Source organism: Stegodyphus dumicola, chromosome 10 (genome assembly GCF_044657685.1).
Source record: "Stegodyphus dumicola isolate Sdum_Otavi_A_Nest chromosome 10, ASM4465768v1".
In the NCBI taxonomy this organism is placed as follows: Eukaryota; Metazoa; Arthropoda; class Arachnida; order Araneae; family Eresidae; genus Stegodyphus; species Stegodyphus dumicola.
Window position 1 is genome coordinate 71,072,246 of NC_140777.1, and position 27,360 is coordinate 71,099,605.

The 27,360-nt window shown below is 31.4% G+C and overlaps 1 protein-coding gene across 2 annotated transcripts in view; it reads right to left on the reverse strand.

Moving 5' to 3' along the window:
- Nucleotides 1-9,212: 9,212 nt before the first annotated feature.
- Nucleotides 9,213-27,360, reverse strand: part of LOC118185279 (protein O-mannosyl-transferase Tmtc3-like) — a 114,090-nt gene continuing 95,942 nt past the window's right edge. Inside the window, exons 18-21 of one of the 2 annotated variants that reach the window (XM_035355124.2) lie at nucleotides 26,939-27,059; nucleotides 26,734-26,835; nucleotides 21,649-21,732; nucleotides 9,213-15,736 (exon numbers count right to left, since the gene is read on the reverse strand). In XM_035355124.2, the coding sequence (XP_035211015.1) occupies nucleotides 15,731-15,736; nucleotides 21,649-21,732; nucleotides 26,734-26,835; nucleotides 26,939-27,059 (313 nt within the window). In that variant the 3' untranslated portion in view covers nucleotides 9,213-15,730. Of the gene's footprint in view, nucleotides 19,440-21,648; nucleotides 21,733-26,733; nucleotides 26,836-26,938; nucleotides 27,060-27,360 lie in introns of both variants that reach the window. The other variant, XM_035355122.2, reaches the window with a different exon arrangement.

Below are 27,360 nucleotides of genomic sequence, written 5' to 3' on the forward strand. Positions count from 1 at the left end.
TACAAATCCTGATCGGATTCAGACGATACACGTGGACAGACTCACGAAGGTACCAGAGAGAATTATTTTTCCCACACTTCAAAAGGATGACTCAATTTTGACAGATAATGTAAAGAACTCATCACACGATTCACCTTACCATCTAAGGCCTAGAGATACACATGGTTTTGTGTCGAAAAAGTGAAATGAAATATTTTGAGAAATAGTGTGTTTTGTATACAATTTTGGTTAAATTATTATTTGTTTCTGGTAATTGTATTCTTGTAGTCAAATTTTATAATCAATTAGTATAGTTGTTGTAGTCTTCTTGGCTTATCATTGGTCGAGTGTTGCATTTGGATTTTACATGTTTTGGCATGTGAGGTTGTGATCAAGTTGTCTTGGCTGGGAACTTTCTAGTCTCAATAGCCCAGGTTTGTTTTTTTTTGGAGGTTTTGCTGGGCTGGTCCCCGCTTTTCCCATTTTCTTAAGTTCAAAAATTTTTTTTTTCTCTCTCTCTTGAAATCCCTTAGCCATGGTAGTCGGGATTTGTTTCGGTTAGAATTTTTGACTAGATAGTTTTCCAGCCAACACTTCGTGGTGATTGCCTTCTGTCTTCTTAGTGCAACTCGTTTTTAGTTTTCTTATGCCAAGAATTTATTAGTAGTTTAGTCGGCGCTGTACAGTCGCGGTGTTTACTCATTTGCCCTCTCGTATTGGTGGGGTGTCAGTTCTTAAGGAAGTGAAATTCTGTGTATTAGGGAAACTTAGTACTTTTCGGTACACTTTTTCCTTAAGCGTACTTTTGAGTTGATATTGTCACTTCAATGGGTGATTGCAAGAACTAGTTTGTTTACATTTTGTGTCAAGCGCCAGTAGCTCTTGAATTGTTTTGCTTTAAACACTCGTATACTCAGTGGTGTTTGTTTATTTACATATATTTTGTTTTTACACACTTTTCACTTGATTTGCCTTTGGGGGGGGGTTTCGTGATTTTACATTTTACTTTTCACATTTTATTTTAGGGCGTGTCACGTGTTGTTTGACAACATTTTTATTTTGTTTTGATGTATGCTTGTAGTGTGCCAGGGACACTTCTTGACCCTCTTACTCGGTTCACTAATGGATTTGCTAACCATACAATTATGGTAGGATGGGATTTCCTAACCATACAATTATGGTAGGATTTGGATTTGCTAACCATACAATTATGGTAGGATTGGATTTGCTAACCATACAATTATGGTAGGATTTGGATTTGCTAACCATACAATTATGGTAGGATTTGGATTTGCTAACCATTGTTTTGGTAGGATTTATATTTGCTAACCATGATTTATGGTAGGATTAATTATAAATAGGTATATGTGTCCTTCTTTGTGATTAACATGTGGTACCATTATGTATTTTTTTTTCCTCTTCGTATTTAGTAACTTATGTAAAACTTTTCCATTGTCTGTCCTAAAATTTTTTTTGGCTTCGCCAAAAAAAATTTTTTCACGATCATCGGAGGGATGTTGTGTAGCGAATTTAATTTAATTAAGTGATTCATAAAAATCAAAATTTTAGCGTTAATTTAAAAGTTGTAATTATTCAAAATTTGAGCTACACAAGTTTGGTTATATTCTTTTTGGGCCTATTAATTCTAGTGTAATATATTTTGGCTTTCCGAGTTTACGCGAACTGCGTCTTCAATCTTGTACATGCAGACAATGGATAAGTATTTTTGTTTCTGCGTAATAAACTCAGTTTTTCATGTCAAAAATTAATTTGATTCCTTAGTATTTAATATCATTAGTTGCAGAAAAATTAGCTCTTTAATTTGGCATAACTTTCATTTTTCTAACTTTAATTGCATTTCAGTTATGAGCTTTAATTAGTAGATTTTCTTCGTTTCGCTTGTGATTTAGTTAAAGGGGGATGAAATGCCTTCTTTCCGGTTGAAAAGTCACTTTTCGAGAGTTTTCAGCGTTCTTTCGTTGGGACCCTTGCAGGGTTGTTGAAATTCCTAATCTCCCCCGGTCGCAGGTGGCAGTTATTTGGCGAGGGTTTGGCGACTTAGATTTTCCGTTGAGGTTTCAAAATAGTGGTTTTGGCGAGTTTGATAACATGAGGGTATGCTGTGGTTGCAACTATTTCAACTTTCGGCGAAAAAATGGGTTGCGCCAACTTGGCAGTCCGGCGCTCTCCCTTTTAACGGGTTGTTTTAGGGGACGAGCTCACTTTTTGCACTTTACTTCTGTTGCCCTTTGAATTGGCCGGAGGCGACAGCTGACTCCGACGAAGAAAATGGAGCTTCTCCCCGATAGGCCTACGGGCCTCTTGGCTAAGCGCTGTGAGCGCGGGCCGTAGGTATGGGCATCTATGTCTTCAAAAAAAAACAAATCGAAATTCTTTCATCAGTTTTTGTTGTGTGTGTTTGTGTATCTCAAGGAAAATATACAGAAGTAAATTTCTAGAAAAATGATGCGCACCATTGATTCTTCGCTTCACTCGAGACCAGAGCGTTAATTTAAAACCGTTGTTTTTGGAAACCTCATTTGCTCATCCTAAATTCTACCAGAACTTCAAGGCTACCATAATGAATAATTTAAAACCGTTGTTTTTGGAAACCTCATTTGCTCATCCTAAATTCTACCAGAACTTCAAGGCTACCATAATGAATAATTTAAAACCGTTGTTTTTGGAAACCTCATTTACTCATCCTAAATTCTACTAGAACTTCAAGGCTACCATAATGAATAATTTAAAACCGTTGCTTTGGAACCTCATTTGCTCATCCTAAATTCTACTAGAACTTCAAGGCTACCATAATGAATAATTTAAAACCGTTGCTTTTGGAACCTCATTCGCTCATCCTAAAATCTACTAGAACTTCAAGGCTACCGTAAGAATCCATACTGTTCTACGAACATTTTTTTCCATTCAACAGGCCGCCAGCACTGTATTTCACTTATCTTGCCCTATTGGAACCTCAATTGTTCATCCTAAAATCTACTAGAACTTCTAGGCTACAGTAATTGAATCCAAACTGTTCGACGAACATTTTTTTTTTCATCAACAGGCTGCCAGCATTCCTCATGAGCTTCGATGCATTTCGTTTGTTTGATGATCCTTAACAGATAAGTTCCTTTTTCTTTTTGGTTAATTCTTGGTTAGTTAAATATTATAGATTTCTGCAGTTAAAATGATTGAATTAACTTAATTTGTTAATTTGTTGAACCCTAAATTTTTTTTTTGTAGTTGATAACTTTATCCTAACTCTATAGAAATCATTTTTCTTTGGTGTATCAATCAAGTAAAAGCATTAAATGGAATAAAGATTTATAACCGTATTAAAATTAATGTAACTTAACTTAATGGTTAAGAAAATTAAGTTCTTCAGGAAATTATTTACTTTAATGTTTTTTTTTAATTACTCATTGGTGAGGATGATTTGAAATAGTGCTTGTATTAGAGCATTCTTGTTTCTCAGGACGAACTTGTTTGTAGAATAGTAAATGTGTCATTACTTATCTTATCCGGTTAAAACCATATTTAATTAATCTAAGAAAAAGAAATTGAATAATAAAAATTATTATGTGCAATAATAGTATTTAAATGATTATATTGAGTGCAATATTAAGCAATAATTTTTGTTGTATAGATGAATTCTGTGTGAAGTAGAAAGTGTAGCTTGTTAATTTTTTTTTATTATTTTCTCCCCGGGGAGGGTAGTGTTCTTAAATTTATAGTTTATTTTGGTATGTTTTACCAGATTTGCAATATTAAATTTAATAGTAATTACAAGGATGTAAAATGTGTAAAACAATAGTTCAAATTTTGTTTTGAATTTATTTTGATATTTTTTTTTAACTAATGGATATATATATATTTATAATTGGCATTAATAGTTAAATAAATAAGTTTTTCTAGATCATTCAAAGGTTAAATTTTTGTGTGTGTGCTCATGATTTTCACCCGTCTCATTCTCAAGTTGATTTCAGGGTTAATCCGAAAACACAACGCAAAATGTACAGGGCTTATAGATATTAGTATATTACTGTTAAAAAATTTTAAGTGTTATGTCAACAGAGTAGGAAACCATATGATTTTTCTATAACAATTATTGGTATCATGATTTTCACTATAACAATATGCAGCTGCTCTAGCAGAACTTAAAATTGAAGCTAAAATAATTTTTCAAATCTTGCAACAACACCTGGTAACCTTCCTAAAAAGATATGAAACTTCTCAAATGGCGCAGAGCACCATTTCTTTGACAATTTGAATCCACCTGCTCAGACTAATAATTTCTCATATTTTAATACTCAATCTGACTCGTTAGATTAAGCATATCAGATTAATGTTATAGAATGCTTTTAGCCTTTGAAATAAACTTGAAGATTTGCGTTCGAAGCAAGAAACAGAAATATGTCTAGTTACGGAAACTCATGCCAACTCGGGTGACAGTCTCAGCCTCAAGAGCTACAGATCTCATCGTTGCGACAGAGCTAGGCATCGTGGAGGAGGCGTATGATTTAGTTTTATCATTCAATTTCTTTCTACTCCACGATGCAAGACAACAACGTCTCATGATTTCTGTAACACTTCCTGTTTACGAAGATGTACATTTACTCCCTTTTATAACTACCCGGACAACAGATTTTCTCATTAGCTGCAAAAATCCATTATTCCTTCCAACCATTACTACAGATGGCGACTCTAGCGCAGGAACTGGGTATACCTACGAACAAACTTGAAAGGTAAAAATTTTAAACAATTTAGTCTTAACAATCCTAATTCTCTGACTTATTAGACTAACCATCCTAAAAATAGACTTGATGTATTGGATCTCATACTCACGGACACCAACATCCATATGAAACTAGATGTTGAAAGCTTTTCTTCAAGACAACCAGCAATAGAGCACTAAATACTGGTAGTTCCACATAGAATTTAAATCCTGCAAAGCGGATGGACTGCATTGGTGTTTTTCTCCTGAGTAACATCTTCTACAAAAGTATCCCTTCCTTTAGGCAGGTAGCCCTCGTGTACTTTGTCGTAATCTATCCTAACCTCACTTTCATCTATCTGATCGCATTATTGCAAATAGTGCTTCAAAAATTACCCAGCCTAAATTAAACAAAAATTGCAACGTACTAAATAATGCGACAGTTGTACCAATAATGCACACTGTACCGCCTGGAAAGTGGAAATCACACTTGTAGTGATTTAAAAAATAAATTCCAAGTACTTGTGCATTAAAAAAAAGATCGAGTTAGGTAACAATTTAGTGAATCTGTCCAGTTATGTCGAAGCAAGGAGAAAGTAACGCCCCAACCTGCACTGATAATATCAGTTAAATTTTCGTCTCAGCATGGTACTTCATTGTTAAGGTACCATCAAAGAAACGTTTTTATTCGTCATGTTCAACAAACTAAGTATCTCTGTTGTTCTGAAGTTAGCGATAAACTTATCTGTAAATATATATATATATATATATTTTTTTAAATACCAACTCTGTTAAAACATCTCCCCTTGTGGGACATGAAGCTAGTCTTTGGATCCGAAGGCCGACGCTTTATTCATTAGGCACAGGAGGTCGTAAAAGCAAGTTTAAATAAGTGAAGATTTTAAGTAAAATTTAAAATCTATGATTTCGAAATTTATCATTACTTTCTCGTGACAATTCATTACTTTAAATTATTATGTAAAAATTTTACCAACCATATCTCCTTTATGGCTCAAGAAGAATTTTTTAAAGCATATTCATTTAAAAATTGTGGTAAAAACTGGACATCTGAAACGAGATACTTGAAACTGATGCAGCAAGCAACAAAATGTTGAAGCTGAGTTTACCTCGCGCGGTCTCTGGCCATGTGTAAAATACCGCCTCTGAACTCATTTCTGATTAGTTTACAGCTTTCCACCCGAACGCCTATCGCGTTGATATGAAATGGCCTTATAGCCTACATATGCCTATACTGTTCAAGCTGACTTACGCAACACCTCCTACGGAACGTAACAGAAGAGGATGTGTTAGGAGGCATTGACTTCATCGCTACTATTCGGAGAATTGTCTTCATACCTGAAAGCTGAGATTTTCAACGCTATTGCTTTCTGTTCACCATATACTCCCTATACTAGCCGCTTCTTGTAAAGATTCAACACTTACATGACGCAGCAGAATTAAAATAAAAGTTGAATCATACCCAAGTTTAACAAGCCGGCATAAACCTGTGCTACTGTTCCAGAGACATCGGTTAACAACTAATTCGAAGACTTAACTCCAGTTCCTCCTGAGGATACTAAGATGGATTTTAAAGATGAAAGCAAAGCGTCGAAAGCTGAAAGCATGATTGTAATCCCTGATAATATCCAAAACCATGGTAAAGAAAGATTATCCATCCTTAGTATTTCCATGATCTGATGTCACGTGGAAGGAGTTAAAAAGTCTTTTTTCCCACCATGGTATGAAAGACTATATTGCAACGCTCACAAAACATAAAATCAAATCACCCTTATCTTTGAATCCACTGCAGATCTTCTCAGGCACTCGGACTTTTGATAAAAAAATGAACTGCCTATACGCACTTTTCGGACTAAAGCAGAAACACCAATTAGTGGTTATCGGAGAACTGACATCAGATTCTGAATCCTGAGGCTATTATGAAAAAACTTTGACCGCGGGATTTCCTATTAAAAAAAAAATCAAACAATTTACTAACAAAATCCATGGTACTGAAGAGATATTTACTGCTTTTACGCCTCAGTGGAAAGGGATACGGAGAAAGGAATATTTACAAAGTAAAGACGATCTTCAACCGTCGAACAGACAAGAGCATTTTAATGTGTTTTCGTTATAAAAGGTCTGGACATGGACAAATCTTTTGAAAAAGCCCACTAAGGGGCTTGTGCAGTCAAGGTCACTTCACTTATATTTGTACACTCTCCAATACTGAAAAGCTAACATGCGTTCGATGCAAGAAAGACCACGTTGCTTCCTCGAAACGCTATGAACTTACCCAAAAGTTCACAAAAGAAATCCAGATATAAACCCTTTACCTGAAAGGAGAAATCTTTGCACAAGATACGCTCTAAATCGGAAGAAATCACCTAAAGACAGCTTACTTACTGAGCATGAGCACACTGAAGCAGCGGGATTCTAAAATTCTCCGAACTGATTTTTTTCACTAACTTCATTAGTAAATTTTTGGAAATTGCTGACAAATGCAAGAAGATAGAATCACTAGCAGAAAAGTTAAACTGGCATTCCTGATTGTGGAGATATTTCTAGAAGCAGAAAATTAATCTGCTTCTTGCTTGATGATTTTCTTATGTTTGAGCTAGATGCGAAGAATGGTGCTACTTATCTGACAGTGCGTCTTTTCACAACAGAGCTGTAGCTAGGGTTTTTAGCGCCTGGGCACAACTGAAGAACTCGCGCCTTTCTTGTCTGCCAAGAGTGGAACGTATTTCATTTTGAAAATTCGTTACATCAATTTGGCGCCCCTTGGGTGCTGCACCCAGGGACAAATGTCCACCCTCTAGTTACGCCCCTGCTTCACAGTTAGAATGATTTTCTGCTTTCATTCAGACCAGAGTCAGACCAGAGATGTTCTGGGCCAGAGATTCTCAACCTTTTCGTCACATGGAACCCTTTCACCATTGATGGAAGATCATTATCCCTCCTTTCCAGAACTAAAAAAAATAACATTTATCTAGATTTAAATAAATTTTCATTGTGCCTTTAAAAATTAAGCAACAAAGAGTGTAATTACTGTTGATAAATATCGAAACCTGAATAAAAGTATTTTTTATAATCATAAACTAACACTTTTCATAGAGGTCGCAATACTCGCATGAATATCGTTATAAACGACCTTATATAGTATGTATATATATATATATAAACCAGGTCGCAATACTCACATGAACATCCTTATGAACGACCTTATGGGGAAAAAAAAAAAAATACAGATAAACACAAGGCTGACCGCATTCCTCCTGAAACTATGAAATTCCCTCCAAAGGAAAAATTATCCCCTAGTTGAAAACCCCTGTTCTAAACTTTTCACCTCTGCACCTTTTAGCCACCCTACATGGGGTTCTAATCCAAACTTTTTATTATCAGGCGCCCTCAGGGGCGTAATCTTCATAGTGGAGTCGATAATCTCGGCATAGTGGATGCTGAAGATGTCGCCACTAATACAAACAGCTCTAAATATAGTATTAGGAGATCACTTCCAGCGTCTTAAATTGACAAAGAAACAAATTTTAGTTTCTGCCACTTGTCTGTGAATGCTCTGTCTTGAGCACTGAAGGACAGCAAGTCAGTGATATATTATACTTGATATCTTGACTGCACAATTTTCATTTGAATGTTTAACTGTGATCTCAACTTCTATGCAGGTTAAATGCACTGTTTCAGCAAATTTGGAAAATTGCTGATAAATGCAAGAAGACAGAATCACTAGCAGAAAAGTCAAAACTGGCACTCTTGAGTGTGGAGATATTTCTAGAAGCAGAACATTAATCAGCTTCTTAATCAAATTAATCTGCTTTTCACAACATTATCAGAAAATTAATCTACTTTTCACAACACTGGTAAACTACAACATCACTTCGACCAAGATCGCTCTTTCTATCGGGACAATATGCTTTAGGTCTTTCTTTTAACTATTCGAAGTGCTGTTAAATATATTTGAAAGGTAATTTTGTGCACAACTTACCATATCAAAGTAACTAATTTAATATTGCTATCAATCAGAACACTGGTTCTTTCAAATGTTACACGTTCTGCCAGTGAATAATACCTATAATATCAATGATATCGACATTCTAATTATTTGCATAACTTTTTAAACATGCTCAGTTTCATACCAATAGCTGAAATTTTTATAAGTGCATATATCTTGAGCAAAAGAATGTATTTTATTTTTTATTAAACTAAGCCATACACAAACTATGAAATTAATGCAACCACTTAATCAGAAGTGATTTTTATTTACAAAACTTTGTGTATAAGTAATATTTAAATGTTTCTAATAATCATTTACAAATTCAAATACAGAAAATTAGATATACAGAAATACACATTAAACCTTAATATACGGGAATTAGATAAAACATTCAAAAAAGAATCTTATAAATAAAAACAGTTTTATTTTGGTTGATATTTAAGCACTTTTAATATAGTCAAATATATCACATTTAAAGTTGTTTCAAGTAAATTAATTCAATAAAATACATACAGTTGGTACCATGTTTATTTATTTTAGCTGCATTTCATTAAAAAGTAACACATTTAATAAATAAATTTACACGCTAATAATAAAATTAATACCATGTGATAATACAGACTACAAGTAGCATAAATTCATAAAAATAGCACATTAATACACAGAATCACATTTATTCCATATCATGGTAAACAACCTAGTGCAAAGGTAATAAGTACCAACAGCAAAATGTAAGTACTCATAAACAAAATTTTTTTAATTTTGCAAATGTTAAAACATTAAAATATTTAAGTATCTGAAAACTGCATATATAGCTCTTTAAAAATTTGTGCATTTATCCTATTTTCAAATAAGTATGGTTTTCTTTTCAAAGTACTATGCATATCACATAATAAGAAATAAATAATATTGATATTAACAACCTATTGACTGTTCATTTACATAAATCTGCAAGATAACAGTTATGAAAGCAATAATAAAACTGAAGACATGCTGTAATACTCATTTAATACTTAACAAGCAAAGACAGCCCCTCCACTCAAAAGCATCAATTCTGACTACAGCTAATAGCATTTAAAACATATTTCGAAATAGAAAAAAGTGTATTATATTTTTGATTTTTAAATAATGGTTTAATAATTGTTAATATAGACAAATCTCACTATAAGAGCACCCTTAAGGATGGCAAAAATGAACTTATAAGTTAAATTAATCTTAATCTGGGAAAAATGATTTCGCACACTACCATGACAAAATTATGTTATAGTATGCAGAAAAGCAGATACTTTAAACTAAATATTGGCATTCAGTTTAGAATTTTAAACATTTAATGTTTAATTTAATACAGTTAGTATAATTAAATTTAAATAAATAATAGCATCCTGCTTAAAAATTACTTACTGATTTTTTATTTATGCAAAACACAGTGTAGAAACTTGAGCTAATTAAAACTAGCAGAAGACATTATTTAAAGTAAAAAGAAAAAAATTATAATTAAAAAATTTAACAGCTTTTCTTTAATTGTTAACAGTTTTGAAATGTTTTTCAGTAATAACAAATACTCTTAAATGTCTTTTCATAACTGTCTAAAAAATTTTATACTTTAGCTTTAGATACAGAGTCTTTTTATATTAACATCTTCAACATCAACTTGCATTGCTTAGAGATCTATTTCTAACCAGAAACTGAGACATCAGAATTACATGGTTGATAAATCAAAACACCATAGTAAAATCAAATAATAATACATTAATTGAATCAAGTGAGCTCACCAGCATCTATGTGATGCTCAATGGCTAACATCAAAAGACACTGAGATTATTTTGACAAAAATACAACATTTAATAAAAGTTAATACTACAACATTTCACTAGTGCATTGCATTCAGTTTAAAACCATTCATATTACACCAGACTTTTTATGTCATAGTTGACAATTCACTTTAGCTTGTTTTCTTAAAATGTTTAACCAGATTTCCTAACAATTTTTATTTACATCAGTTTCCAAAGATGTTAGTTATAAAGGAAGGAACATCACTGTCTTCTTGTTCTGCTGAGTCAATAAATGGAAAGTGGAGCTTCAGTCAGTATTTATTCAGCAGAAAATACATCATTTATCTTAACAAGTCTTCTTCAAAAAAACTAACCTTAGTTCTCTCTCACTTCCCTATTTTTAACATTCAAATACTGATAAATTATTAAATTTTACCAAAAGCATTATGCAAAATCAACAAGAATTACTATTCAGAACTTAAAATATTGTATATTTGAACTAAATTTTGCATGGAGTATAAGGCAGTGTAAATGCATTTCTTTTCTAATGATTCAAATAAACTTAGATGCTGAGCTTCATAATGGACATTTTAAATGCTCACCAGATCTGAGGTGTGACAGTTAACAATGTAACTAAAAAGATCTGAATATGAAAGATATGTCGTGGTTTTTAACATTTGTAAATTGGTACCTAAAGTATTAATTACACTAATGTGAAAAAATTTTAACTTTAAAAAGCCATTTTAAAAACAGAACCTAGAAAGGGAATGAAAATCAGAATATTAGCATCAAGTGAATAATCTTGTAATTTATAACATAAAATGCTGGGTACTTTCTAGCTATCTGCATTCCCCCCCCCCTAAAAGGAAAGTTGCCAACTCATTGATAACTAATTTTTCAACAAACTATATTATATGTAAGGCAAAGCCATTTTGAAAATGGTTGTGCACTAATAATTCCATAAAAGAGCAATGAATCAATAAAATTAAAATATTAGGAAACATCCATAATGAAAACACCATTTAGCCTTGCCCACAAGCCATTATTCCGATCACTCAAGAACAAATGATAAAAAATAACAGCACATAATAATGCAATTCTTTTTTTTTTTTTTTTTTTTTTTTTTTTTTAAATTTGTCAAACTCTACAATTCCATTGTACTTTGTTAGAAGGAAAAAAAAATTTGTCAATGCAAAAACAAGCACTAATCAGAAAAATAACTATCAAATTTGGAAGGTGAAAGTCCATGGGTACCACAACTTATGTCTGCTGTACATATACTATGCTTGCCACAGGAATATATTTTGGTGATGCCCTGGTTTGCTACAGAACAATTTTGCTAAAATAGTGCATTGACTCATAAATATTTTTCAGTGAATGCAAATGCTCAGAAAGAGCCAAATGTTGTTACAAAAATTTCAAAACAATTAAAAATTGGTAAATTGTATTAAATTTTAAAACAAAGATCATTCAAACAGCAACCATGTGGCATGCTGTAACTGCATATGAGTAAAATAAGGAAAAGTTATGAGACGAGAAACCTTTGTCAGCATAAAATATGATCTAACTATAAAGTAGATGCTAGGTAACCCATGCACTAGGTTAAAAGAAACGAAAATTTAAGAATTTCATTGATGAATTTTCATAAAATATTTGTACACAAATTACATCAGATTCAAAATTATGCTCCACCATTTCTAAATAAAAATAAAATATGAAATGCAAAAGGGATGGAATGTATGTCATTCATTATCGCATCCAAACACTACAAAATTTTATATTAGTAAAAAGTATATAGGATATGTAAAGGATTATAAATAAAATTTAACAATTTTCTTGTTTTTGCACACATGTAATATGCATAGCAAATCTTTTCCTTCTCATTACTTTCATTTTAAAACACATTTCATGCATTTATAACAATTTCAAAACACTGCAGATATTGAAAACATAATTCTGACATTAGCCAAACTAAAATTTTATTAATCATTTCTCAGCAAAACAAATTTCAGTAATCGACCGAAAAGTGTCTATTTTTTTAACAAAGTTTGAAAGAAAAGTTCATTTTTAGATGAATTATACATGAGAAATCATTTATTTTCAAAAATAAAATATATACAGAGACAGATAAAAATTACAATACCCTGTAATATTGACTTTTTAACACATACCAGCAACAATAAACATTTTCCATTTCGTATTTCTTACACATATAGAAATTTTAGTTATAACTTAATATTTCATCTCTCTACCATCTATTTTAAAACAAGAAATGGTACAGAAAAAATATTTTTTTGGTATATTTTAAAACAAGGAACAAACGAAAATTTGCAAATTACATCAAAAGCTATTTTGTATGCTTTCGTTAAGAAGATTATAAAATTTCATTAATTTGAAATACAATTTTTCTAAGTTAAATGTTTAGCAAATCCAACACAATGTATCTATACGAAAGCAGATGCAAAAAGTATTCATTCATCTAAATCATTCATTCTATCGTTAGAGAGTAGAAGAATGAAACAGATGAATGAATCTATAAGAAAGCAGAGAGTGTATCTGTAAGAAAGTACATTAAAGTACTTTATAAACTTGCTGTTACTATCAGCTAATGCCATCTAAAAACAGAAAAAGTAAACAAAAATAAATGACATGGTTACTGAAAACCTAAAACTTTGAAAATGAGATGTCCTGCGCAAAAAATAGGGTTGCTTGCATGATGTATCGGCAAAACTGTTAAGTGGTTACCCCTTTGGGAAATAAGCTCATGAATACGTATTTTATTTGAAAATTTGACAACTGCATATGTAATAATTTTGCTTCAATAATTATGTGCCTAAATATATGTGCTGAGAGATCTCCCTCACATAAAGTAAGAATTAACATCTTAAAAGAATTATTTATGAGGATAAGAATGGTTAAAATTCCTAAAATAACCAAAACTAAGAACATTACTTAAAAAATACTACAAAAGACAAAAAAGATAAGTTGCTACATTGAGTTACATAAGTTTCAAAACAAAATGAATTTCAAAAGGTTCAATGTGTTGACTACCAATACCAATTCAAGAGAACCAATACAGATTGTGATCTATATTTTCACAAACAAGGTAATTAACTTTAAAATGTAATTTTTTGAAAATTTAAAACAAAATTATGTACATATCTACAACAATGCTTATTAAAAATATGTACTTAAGTACTTTTAAAGTCATGTGTGATAGATTATATTATAAGAGATTTAATAATTTTCATGAGTTTGTTTGCTTGATGTTCAGATGAACTAATCACTAAATTACTAAATTTAGATTTGCATTTGCTACATTGCTATAACTTTTACATATCATAAAGGTTTCTATGAAAATAAACTGCAAGCAAATGAAAATTAACATAGATAAAATTTCCTAATTTAAAATATTAAGCAGGATACTTACTAATTACATAAACCAAAATAAAATGCATGAAATACTTATGTGAGACACTTACTCCAATGAAAAGACAAATACTTTCCTTTCAGTTATATATTTTTTAAAAGTTTTAAATCTACATATAAAATTATACAATTGACCACCAGTATCTTCATATACAAACTCTACAGCATTAGTAGCAGTATGAAGTTTTCTTCCAATCACTTCATATTACAAATAATGTTACTAAAATTTCTACATTGATTATAGGTGGAGCAATTAGTTAAAAATTAATAACTGTTCCAAGACATACTGTTATTATTATGATAGTATTGCTAAAAACAATCATACTAAAAAATTTATATTTTTTTTAAATAGATAAAAGCTACTTACATGAAGTATTCTAACTCGTGAAATAACAACATTTTTATGTATAAAATGTTCTACAAATTTTTAACGAAATGGAAAGTAGTAAAGTTTTACATTGAACAACGTTAACATTAAAATATTTTTCCCTTGCTTCTGGATATGAAATAACATAATTATTCACATAACAGAATCATGATACATATTTTTATCAGATACTTTTCTCATGGAATCTCTGCAAAAAATTCTGAAGTCACAGAAATATATTGAAAATTAAACTGTACATAGTGAAACCAAAAATAATAAATTATTTCCAGTGAAATATCAAAGATTTTGATATAGAGCATATGAAGATCTTGAGAAAATTCCATATATTTATATATATGATATGATATTTAGAACAAACACAAAACAGCACGTAGATTTACATAATAAAATACTTTGGTTCCATCACATTAACATTTTTGAGGCACACAGCAATTTTTAAAATTCAGTACATCACAAGTACAAAAATAGGTTTTATAAAGAATGTGCAAAACCTTCCAAGCACCAAACCTAAATTTCTCATTCACAAAAACAGCCTAAACTATATATATCAAATACGACACAGCATCATCACATTTAATTGTAAAATTGGAATGCTGCACTAATCCATATAACTGAGACTGACAAATCTTCCACACTTTAATTGTTACTTTTTTTTTTTTTTTTTTTTAATTACAAACTTTTCTTTTTCTGTATAATATTGTGAATAATTGAGAAGACTTGTTTAAAGTTTTTCTTATTCCATAGTGGTTGTAATTTCATTACTCAGACAGTAATGTAAAAGTGAAGATATGCTAGAGTGAAATTTAGGGAAAAAAATATGAATTTTTCACAAATTAACAAAAACTTTTAAGTCATGAAATAGTTAAAAATTTTTGAGTAAAAGAGCAATGGTGACATTTTCAGCAGCAGTTCTTCATAATTTCATAAAACTACTAAATGCAGCTTCAAACTGATTCAGTTTTATAAGTACTGGAAGCATGAAAGGAAAACATTCTGCTTGGAAATGTTAACATTAACTTCCATTAAAAAAAAAAAAAAAAAATAAGATCAAATGTTTGGCAGTGTTGCCAAAGATGAGTGCTATTTTTAAAAGCAAATACAAGAAAACTGTATGTCATTTCTGCTGGTTGTTACCACTGTGGTATATAATACATAATATCAGGGTGATGAGTGAAGACTTTGACAGCTATTAAAGGAATTAAATTTGTTTTCAATGTAATTACAATGACTGGTATAAACTGGTCATCTAATATAAGATATATAAACTCTCAGTAACTGAATAACAAGAAATATGCATTATATTTTCAAATGTGATTAAAAATATTTTTTATATTTTTAAGGATGGCAACAGTATTTCGACTCTTTGTTATAATCAGCACCAAAAGCCTACATTGAAACAAGAAAATACCAGTATACTTATCATTTCATTCCAGGATAGGCTACCCCTTGGTTTCGTCAAGGTGATGCATCAAGGGTTAAAAAAAAAAAAAAAAAAAAAAAAAAAATTTCAAATAGTGACTTATCAGTGTGAGTAGTCAATAGTGACTCACTAGTAGTTTTATAAAAGAGGAGTGCATTAATAAAATTTTAAATACAAAAATTAAGAACGAGAAAAATATAAATCAAACTTATGTTTAGTTTACTTCTTGATCTCCAGGTCATGGTTTCTAAAAATTTTAATACACTTTGAAAATGCACTATGAAGGCTCTGTATATAGTTCTATATTTCTTGCACTACATCAATTCAATGGAATTGGGAATCAAGCAAATTAAACTTGCAGATGATAGTGCACAAACACCCTGTCAATCTTCTTAATAAAGCACTTGAACTTTGAAGTAATTAGTTTTTCATCCCTGTACTATTTAAACATAGTTCTCACCTTTTAGTTTTCCAAATGTCTGAAACCTATCTCAAACTCAATTAACTAGCCAGTCATATTGAATTCCCAAATGCTTAGTGACATTAAATATTAGGGCAAGGAGATCTGTTCCCAATCATAAAAGACCTGTTTTGGTTAAGAAACAAAAGTCGCTTTCTTTCATAAGGGGACTTCGTACCCCAAAACTGATGAAATTACCGATTTTTAAATTTTTTGCTAAAAAAATACCTTAATACCCTTACTACAATGAAGAGAAATTTTTTAATGATCTCGTGACAATAAATGGCACAAAAGGCTTTTACAAATTTTGATAGTCCTTTAAATGCCACATCCCCTCAGTGTTTGTATATATTTATATGTATACATCTGCCACCATCAGCAAACTCTGTTTACATGTAAAAACTGATTTATTTAAACACAAAGTGAAGTTGGAAAAAAAATTGTTTTCATCTTTAAACTGACTAGTTTATATATATATATTCAGCTCAGTAAATATTTCTATGTGTATCATCAGTCAGCTTTGCTATGCTTCTTCAAAAATTGAAATTATTTGTGAAAAACATAAACAGAAAGAGATGGCAGAATGAAAGTGATCAAGTTCCTGACTGCAGCATTATTGAAATAGTCCTGGAAAAACATTAAACTTTTTAATTACTTAAAATACACCTAAATTGATTTAAACCACAGTTTACAAACAGCTAAAAGAGAAGAAATCACATATGCTGCTAAGTGGTTTTAAATAAAATGCTTTATGTCTGTTCACATTTCAAATTTCGCTCTTTGAAAAAATAAATTAAACAACAAATTAATACTACTAATATTGATTATAAGTATTTTATAGAAAATATATTACAAATAATTCGCGTATTAAAAACATTCAATAATTCATGTTTTAAAAAAACAAAAACAGGTAAAGAAAAGTTCTACTTGCATGTTATGATTTTTTTTTTCAATATTTCTGGTTTTAAGATAAGGTTTTAAACAAAAGCTTGTAATTCATGCTTATATTAACCAATTGAACAGTACTAGATTTTTATTTTGTATATATACGTATTGAAATTCAATAATACAATTTTTAAGAAATTTGAAATGATTTAATGGCCATTCAGATAGTTTACATACAGTAAACTGTGTTCTCTCAGTTTGCACTTTTTCAATAAATCTTTTTACTTAAAGTCCTAAAACTTATACAGATACGGACTCAATTATTTAATATTTTACTGCTTATTTAAAATAATATTATTAATAGAAACAAGGATAGGTTTTGCAAAATAGTGGAAAGAAAAATAATTGGAAGTGAAAATGCGATTGAGATCCTACTTTTTTTTCTCAAAAGTTTTTAATAATTTATATAAAAATGTGCTTTTTATTTATCCTCAGAAACTAATTTATGAATTGCAAAATCGATCCATAAAGTTATTTAGAACACTCTAATAAATACAATAAAAAATTTAGGACAAAACATCGAAAACTGTAGAAGTAAAACATTTTAATTGTTATATTATTCTCAAAAAAAATTTTTTTTTTTAATTACTCACAATTTTTTTTTCAGCTTAAAATCATTTTGTCTTACAAAACCACTTAATGATATTCATAAAAAGTAGATGATTATCTACTTTAAAAAAAGTTCTTAAAAAAAAAATCAAAAGGTTCCAACTCCCTATAATAGTAAAAAAGCATGCAAGGGTTATCTGCCTAAGGGGAGGGAAGTCTTCATGGAGGGCTTTCTAAAGGAAATTAGCTGATATCTATATTCCACATCCACAAAAATATCCATGCACACAGCCCATTCACCAAATCGAGATCTAACTGCCAGTGTTCAGTGACTTTATTGCTTAGCCACCAGTAGGCTAAAAAAATATATGTTGCAAAAGATTTTCACTTTTATGAGCAAAAGCAATTTAATTTTCCAAATGGCTATACAATCCAAAGAATTATTCAACACTCTTTCTGCATCCATTCATCCAGCGACAAAAGTAACAGATGATACTTAACTGAATATATGCATTTGCAAAGCATGTGAACAGAAGAAAATTCTCTAACTTCATGTACAAATTAACAATGAGAAAATATATTCAGGGAGCAAGAAAACATATATATATAATGAAAAAATATATTATATAATTTCGATCATGACATAATTTTAAATTCAACGATGAATGTCATGGTTGCCATAATAATGAAAAACTTATCATGAATAAAGAATTGCCATGCTTGACACTTTATTTTAAATTTGGTGGTTTTAAACTCAAGCGGTAGCTTGTTCTGGAATTATGCCCTTATCATATATTGTTGGGGTAATTGCAATCAAACAAAACACTTAAATAGGGCATTTCATGATTTGTATTTAGATGCTAGAGAAGAAACTATTACAGCATTGTTAATTGTTGTTAAATCCAAGATAATATGTAGCAGTATAGTTCAGGACAACATGAAATTGTAATATAATTTTTTAAAATATTATATGAAATAATAACAATTTTTCTCTCATTTAGATGAAATGTCACAAACAATCACAGATAGGACAATTAAAATTAATAAAGGCATTATTTCAAAAAACTATTATTACTTAAAAAATTTATTACACATTATATAACTTTTCTGAAAATATTGCTAGCACACACACACAGTAATGTTTGGTATTCATAAACACACTGATACATTTATAAAGATAATGATATACTTTATGAAAAATGAAAATCTCAGTTATATGGAAGATAGTGAAAGAGAAAATTGATGCTATGTAAAATACTGAACACATTACTAGTATTTATTTCTAAACTTAACCTGAATCATCTGACCTTTGAATGTCTTTTAGCACCATATCAATAATTACTAGCAGCATCTAGAAATATCACTGTTTAACAGTATGCTTAGTAATATTTTGCTCATCTTTTACTATTTGTGGCAGCTCACTACTTGACTGTAGAGTTGAAGTTTTAGTATAGACTAAGTTTTGTGGCAATTCAATAGAACTTGTAGGAATAGATCCACCTCTATCAAAAACAATATTTGAGGACGTTTGTGTAAAGTGCTTATCACTAGAGACATGTTTCATAAGTGTTTGTTCTTCAACTTTTTGCTTTTTTATACGTGCACGTACAATTGCCAAGTGACGAAGTAAGTACTCTTCTTTGGGTGCCAAAGAAACAGCTTTTAAAAGACAAGCTTCTGCATACTGCAAAAGACCACGCTCTACGTACACCACACACAAATTATGAAGAGCTTGAATGTTTGTTGGTTCGAAACCAAGAATTTTTTCATAACACTAAAGATAAAAGAAAAGCAAAAACATTTTTCTTACATTTCTCTGACATTAAAAACATATTAAAAATAACAATATATTAATTATTGGTTCTTGAAATATTTCATATTTCAAAAGTTATGATAATAAATGAAAACATAAAATGACATTAATAAGGATGAAATCTGTCAGAATTTCATCACACAGATGCTAAACAGTTTACCAGGCTGTCAAGGATAAGTTCCTATCCACGTTCTCAAATAATATGATATAGTTAGAGATACACATAACTGAATCTTCCTATTTCATTTGTTTTCTTATAAACAAAAACTAAAATTTTCTGTTTAATCTATTTCTGAATGAATCTAATGATTAGGGAATGAGTTATTACTAACTGCTTCCAAACATTAATAATGCAATAACAGGAAAAGAGTTTTTAAAATAAAAAAATGAATTATCATAAACTAGCAGTTTATTACATCAGTATTTGTGTTTCAAAAAATAATTTTTTTAATATTTAAAGATATTTCTTCATAGATATATATATATAATATCTAAACTAAAAATGTGCCACATCCTATATATAGATAACATTGCAATACCATATTTTAGTTGATAAATTAATCAGCTATAAAATTTCTGCTTACAGATATTACTGTACATAGGTAATGGATAATATATATGAATGGGCAATACTTACAAGATACAATATCTTCAAGAGGTGTAATTTACTTTTCATAACAAAAAGAGTAACCCTAGCTTTCAGATGTTCATAAAAAACATTGTAAAATGTAGATACACTACCCGACATTAAAAATGCAACACCAAGAAGGAGTGGCCTGAAAATTATGCAAATTTTAGGGCAGATGCATGTCACCAAGTTATGCGAATCGTGTGAAATGCACAGCTCTCCTGCACATGTTGAAGAAGATACAAGGGAAGGAACCTGCAGAATGTTCAATTTTCATGCCGTGATTTCTACAACGGAAATCATAGAAAATTTGTTCTTGTCTCACAGAACGCGTGTGATAGCAGAGAATGCCAGGTCATCATCAATGGAGGCAGTTTCAGCAGACAGATAATTTTTATGAGGGGAATGGTGATTGGACTAAGAAAGGCAGGTTGATCCATTTGGCAAATCTCAGCTGACACACGTGAACGCATCCACAGTGCACTGGCTGTGGTGGGGATGGTTGGAACAAGGTAATGTGGGAAGTTCAAGGAGTGCTGGTGCAGCCAGAAGGATGTCAGCACCCATGGATCGACATATCCACTGACAAGCAGTGGTGCACCCACAAGCCACATCTACCTCCATTCTGCAGCATGTTCAAGACATCCTGGATGTTCCCGTATTGACATGAACCATTTGCCGTCAATTGGTGGCTATAGACCTGCATTTGTGAGGCCCATTAAGAAGACTACCATTGACCCCACATCATAGATGCTAACGTCTGCCAGGCTCAAGCGATGTGGTTAAAGGAATGGCACAAGGTCATGTTCTCAGATAAGTCACACTTTTGTTTCTCCAGTGATAGTCGCCGCATGAGTGTGGCGTCGATGTGGAGACAGCTCCAATCCGGCTGCAATTGTGGAACGCCCCATCACGTGATGGCATCATGTTTTGGGGTCAATTGCATATGATTCCAGGTCACCTTTAGTTTGTATTCAGGGCAGGGCACTATGATGGCCCAATGATACATGGCTGATGTGTTGCAGCTGGTGACAATGCCCTTTATCAGCAGGATAAAACCCAACCATACACTCCTCACATCAGCCAACGTGCTCTGCAAGATGCTTCCTGGGCCCCAGTTCTCTCCTGATATCTCACCAGTCGAACACATTTTGGATGTGATTGGATGCCATTTGCAGACTCTGCAATTCCGCCATTCAGAAGACGAACTGGGCATGGAGAGCCATTCCTCATGCCATAGTCTCAATGACTCTGTACCTAGATGTGTTGCTTCGTGTACTGCCCTCCAAGGTGGTCCTACAAACTGAGCCAACAATATTCTCACTCTGTATCATGCATATCATTTCAAAATAAAGATCACTTATTGTTCAATGATGTCTCTTTTTCCCAAGTTTCATCACTTTCTGGCCACTCCTTCTTGGTGTTGCATTTTCAGAGTAAGGTAGAGTATAATGTACCTTTTCAAAAATTCAAATTTAAACATATTTCCTTCATTAATATAGTTACTTCAAAGAAATAAAATTTATCTCATAAAAATCTCACCTTCTGTGCAGCATCCAAATCTTTCAGTTGATTTATATAAATATCACCAAGGAGTATCAAACCTTTTATGTGATCATGATGGTACTGTAATTTTAAAAAAATAATAATAAAAACATTTACTAGATCACATCTAAAAGTTTATCACATCAGCATATTACTTTGGAGACAGTATTCAGAAACGAAAGACCACAAATAAGTATTGGAAGTTTAATACTTCTTTTTATTTCCTTCATTTTTCCATATTCCAATTATTTTATTCTAAAACAACAGTTTTAGAAGAAAAACTAAAAACAAGTAGACTACTTCATATATACTTATTTAGAGAGAATCATGTTTATCTGGCAACACTATTTTTTGCCACTTAGGTGTATATTAGGTTATAATTTAAAAATTTTGCTTTTAACTTTAATAAAATAAAAACACTTCTTCATGAACAGATTCAAAAAGCCATACCACTCAAAGGATAAAGTGTATGGTTCATAAATTCATGAACTTTTCAAGATCATTATGAAATTCTGAACTTTTTATGCATTCTCTTTAAATACCATACTATTAACTTCAAATTTGTTCAAATGTACATTTTAATAACATACTTGCATATTAAAATATAAAAACTTAGTTTTCATTATTTAAAATGAATTCATTCAACTATTTCATTTGGTAGTTAAGGATAAATACTTTATCTTACTGCTTAATCATCAGCTGACTTTAAGTCTTTTATTTATCATTGTTAAATTATCTTTAAATACTTTATCCTATTCAAGTACTATTTAAAAAATAATCTATTTACCAGCATGTCTCATTTATCAGCATATAACATATATTTGATATTTTAGTCAAGTTTTCAACAACCAAATGATTATTCTAAAATACACAATATACAGCACTAGAAAAAGTTTAAAAGTTTTATTAATTGTAACAATGACACAAATTTTCATCAAAACTGTTTGAAACATTTTAAATAATTAAACATACTATAAATTATATCAAGTAGATACATTCTTCTATGATGCACTGCTGCAAAGAACTTAACGACCAATTTATAAGATAATAGTTACTGAAAACCCTTGTGGCGACTCTAAGTGAACCTGTGCTTACTCGCTAACTGCATGCCCATATCTCTAAGTGGACAACACACACACATAAAAAAAAAAAAAAAAGAGGGAAAAAAAATCTGAAGGCTTTTAGATTTTTTTAACGTTTTGTGTGTTAACTTTATTTATTAAATATCACGCTCTTCACACTTAAACCACATAAAATTCAATTCAACAGCAATATCACAAATATTTAAAAACAGCAAAAGGCACATGTTTGGAATTTCCAATACACAGTCTCTCCCGCTGGAGATAATTTTCCTCCTCCCCATAATGTGCTGCCATTGCTCACTTTGAAATCCTTGAGTTTGTTAATCAAAAAGTTGTTAAAGTTTTACAAAATATGAAACAGATAATAAAACAAATTCGAAATTCAAAACTCAGGCTTCCAAGTGCTCTTGTTCATTGGAGGACTACATTATACTAAATTTGATGGCTCTAGGTACCATTGTTTTTTCACAATATGAAAAACATTCATGCAGGTTCTTCATTATTTAGTTTCTTTAAATATAATACATGGGGATATCATTTGGTGGCAACAGTTTGAAAAGTGAATCAATGCAGAAAGTGAAACAATTCAAAATGCCGTTTTGAGACTAATAGCTATTTGGGTTTAATGCCCCTTTGGGCTAAAAACTTTGTGTTTCTTTGCCGCCACATTTAGTCGGTTTTTCCCTCTGATGCAATTATCGTCTATATTAACTTAAAGTTAGTTATACTATAATATAAAGATTTTATTACTTAAAATTAATCTACTGCTTCATATGTCCAGTTTATCATGGAAAAATCTGGCAAAACCTCTACATATATTTATTGTTGAATTTAGTACAGTAATATGCAACAAATGGTGACCTGTACACATGCTTAATTAAAGTGAATCAAAGATATTTAGTGTAGGGAAGGATTTCTTCTATAACAGTGTTTTGTGAGAATATGTGAAATACATTTTTATTATTATTATTATTATTATTATGTGTATTACTTTACTTTAATGTATTCATTCGTGATCATGTCCCAGTAACATGGATTACTTAATGCATTCATCAGTGATCATGTTCCAGCATGTGAGAGGATAATTTTTGTGCATCAACGTGATTTGTGATATTTTGTACCTTTTTCTTCCACAACATGGATATTGTCTGTCTGCATTTCTCAACTAGATGAGCTCTTCTTATGTACAGGTTAAGCCATAAGTTTGTTGAAACTTTAAAAGTTCATAAACACGGAAGAAATTATGGTAAAGAAATGTGATTTGCAAGAAAGGGCACACAAAAAAGTGGGATTTTTTTTAGCAACTACTAACAAAATTTTAAGTTAAAAATGTCATCGGTAGAGGTCACTGACGACCGAAAACACATCGAACAGAATGACAGTATGCTCCATTCATTTATCCGTGCAATAATAATTATTCAGCATAACCTCCAGAACAGTACAACACAACTAACTACCTCCAGTACAACATAATAAAGTCAACTCACAACACCCGTTACAGCTGAATACAAAATTCAGAATTAATTGCAGAAACCTCACGACAAACAAAATCTTTGAGTTCGTTTAATGTTGATGAGAATTAATAGTACCCAAGTGATTTGAAATAGCCCCACAACCAGAAGTCGACCAGAGCGAGATTGGGTGATCATGGAGGCCATGATCACACAACCTCGGCAACTAGGATGGATCACTATGTCTTCACCAAAGGTACTCAACAGGAATTGCTTTACTGGACTGGAATAGTGCAGTGTGCCATTCTGCATAAAACTTATTATGGATAATACATTTCTTTGCTTTAATGCAGGCACAACTTTGTCATCCAAAGAGTGAGATAACGCTCAGCGATTACTGTGCATGTTTTCCAGCCAGATATGGGACACGGTTCTTCAAAGACGAATGACCTGACAATGAAAGATGAGGTGAAGCCACACCAGACCGTTAACTTGGCTGGGTGCAGTGACTTCATTATGTATTCACGAGGATTTGACGCTGCACTTATACAAGTGTTCTGGTTGTTAATATCCCTGTATAGTGTTAAGTATGGCTCATCCACCCAGAAAACATTGAACAACTGAGGGTCGCTTTTAATTCTTGCCATAGGCCACTCCACATAGATTCCTCATAGCTGTATCTGACAGTTATAACTCATGCAGTGATTGCAATTAGTGGGGATAGAGATGCAATATTCCATACAGGATACATTGAATCAGTCAGTGAGGCACATCCAATATAATTCTAGCTTTCCAAGCATTGCTACTCCATATGGACGATTCCAATGCTCTATCATTCATATTGGTTTCCACAGCAGAAATTTGGCCATTTGCCAATGAGGGTCTTCCATTTCATGGCCGATTTTTCAAAGAGACAGTTTCCTCCAACCATTTGACAAGCTTCAGTATTCCAGAACTTGATATGGGGCAATTTTTCATCTTCAGTCCTTTTGAAATTTTTACAATGCAATAGTTACTAACTCTCTGTTCAAACAGAACAACTTCACCAACAATGCTTGCTCAGGTAATGATACCATTCTGAAAGTGAATGAGAAATCCTCGTGTATCAGGGTCTTTTATTGCAAGATTAATTTGCATAAGTCTCTTGAACCTCTCGCATGTCAATGCACTCTGTCGGTGAAATTTTTAACTAAAAATTTTTTTGCTGCTAAAAAAATCCAACTTTCTTGTGAGCCCTTTCTTGAAAACTGCCCTTCTTTCATTCAACAACAATTTCTTCCATTTCAATGAATTTTTAAAGTTTTTAAAGAACTTTTGCTCACTTTGTATTCTTTTGCTGTAGATCCTTTGAACTCAGGTCCTAACATTAATTACTTAGTATTTCCTCACGTGCACTGCAATTGCATTCCTGCATTATATCATTTTATTGTTACCTGTATTTATATGTATTAGTGAAATGTCTACGAGCAATCCTCCAATTGCTGATGACAAGCAAATGGCTTGCATTGCTATGAAACCTACCCCAAAATTTTACACCATGAATTCTGCCTTCAACACTGAGGTTCTGCAGTCAGTAAGCAAGATAGTTTCGAAATCCTGCTCAGATAACAAATACGAGGAATTGAAAAATAAATTAGTTTCAGGATATGAGGAGCCTGAAAATACCAAACTAAACCAGCTGTTACAGGATTTGCAACTTGATGACATGCACCCATCCTAGTTATTATCAAAAATACAGGATCTTGCAAATGACAGTTTTAAATCCAATGTTTTGCATCATTTAAATCCAATGTCTGCAATATCCAGGCTATTCTTACCACTAGTAACAAGAAGCTACCCCAGGCGGCCTAAATGGCACACAAAACTCATGATGTTCCTCCAGCTACAAGCAATCAATCAAGTTCAGCATTCCAGTATTGATATTTCATTGCAATTGCAAATTGATCTACAGTAAGATCACCAACCTCAAGCACAGTATAAAATGCCTAGGAATGACCAATTATCCCATATTCTCCAGCAGTCAAGGACACTCTGGCCTTCTGTTGAAGTACTTTTCTTCCCAGATGTAAGGATGAGGTGCAGTGACTTAATTCCATGCACTTCTATGTTAACTACATTGTAATACATTGCAAACTAATTTGCTGAGACACTAATCTTTTACATTTTTGCTAAATTTAGATTACCTTGTACATTGTTTATATCTGAAAGTTGTTTTTCAATGAAACAGTGAATTTTTTGTTTTTTATTATCCTTAAAATATAATCACTTCCCATTATTAATTGACTTAAGTTTAAAATATTATCAAACTGTATATTATGACTTAATTATGTAATACTATGTAGGCATGTATTATAAAAAGGTATAACTCAGTAACTACCATATGAATAGAACGTCTAACTAAACTCTGAAAGCAGTTCCCAATATGCAAGTTCAATTAAGGTTTATATTCCATACATATTTTAGTATAATTATTTCAATAATTCTTCAATCTCAACTTGAAAATTGGACTTCTGTCAAAAAATCAGCATGTGTATAACATGACAACATACTTTTAATAGCTGTTTCAAGAATGGCACTGCTTCTAAAGGACGGTGATCATCAGAAAGCAACAATGCCAGGTTGAAAAGTGCACTTCGGAAATTTTCCTTGAGCTGTAAACAAATGTAGAATGTCAAATGAAATTCTGCCAAAACTAAAAAGAAGCATAAAAACACAGTTAAAAATATTTATTAATTATACATTACAAAAAACAACCTGAATTGCTTTCTTAAACCACTTTTCTGCTAGCAACACTTTCTTATCATCCATAGCTAGCATTCCAAGATTGAAATAAACTCGCTCATTGGCTTTGCCCTTCTGCAACAGCTTATTTAATCTAGAAAAATAATTGCATTCAGAAATGCATATATAAAAATAAAAATAATACTGCATTTTGTTTTAATAGTTCAGCCTCCTACTTAATAATTCTAATTTAAATTAAATTCTAATTTAAATTTATTTTAATTAGAATTTAATTTAAATTAGAATTATTAAATTTAATTAAATCTAATTTAAATAAGTCATGAAATTTTTATTATAATAAACAAATTTAGTATTTACTTCACAAAAGAAATTGATGTTTGAATAACACCTACGAGTTGTGATGATTTGGAAGTAAAGAACTTATCAAAAAGGAA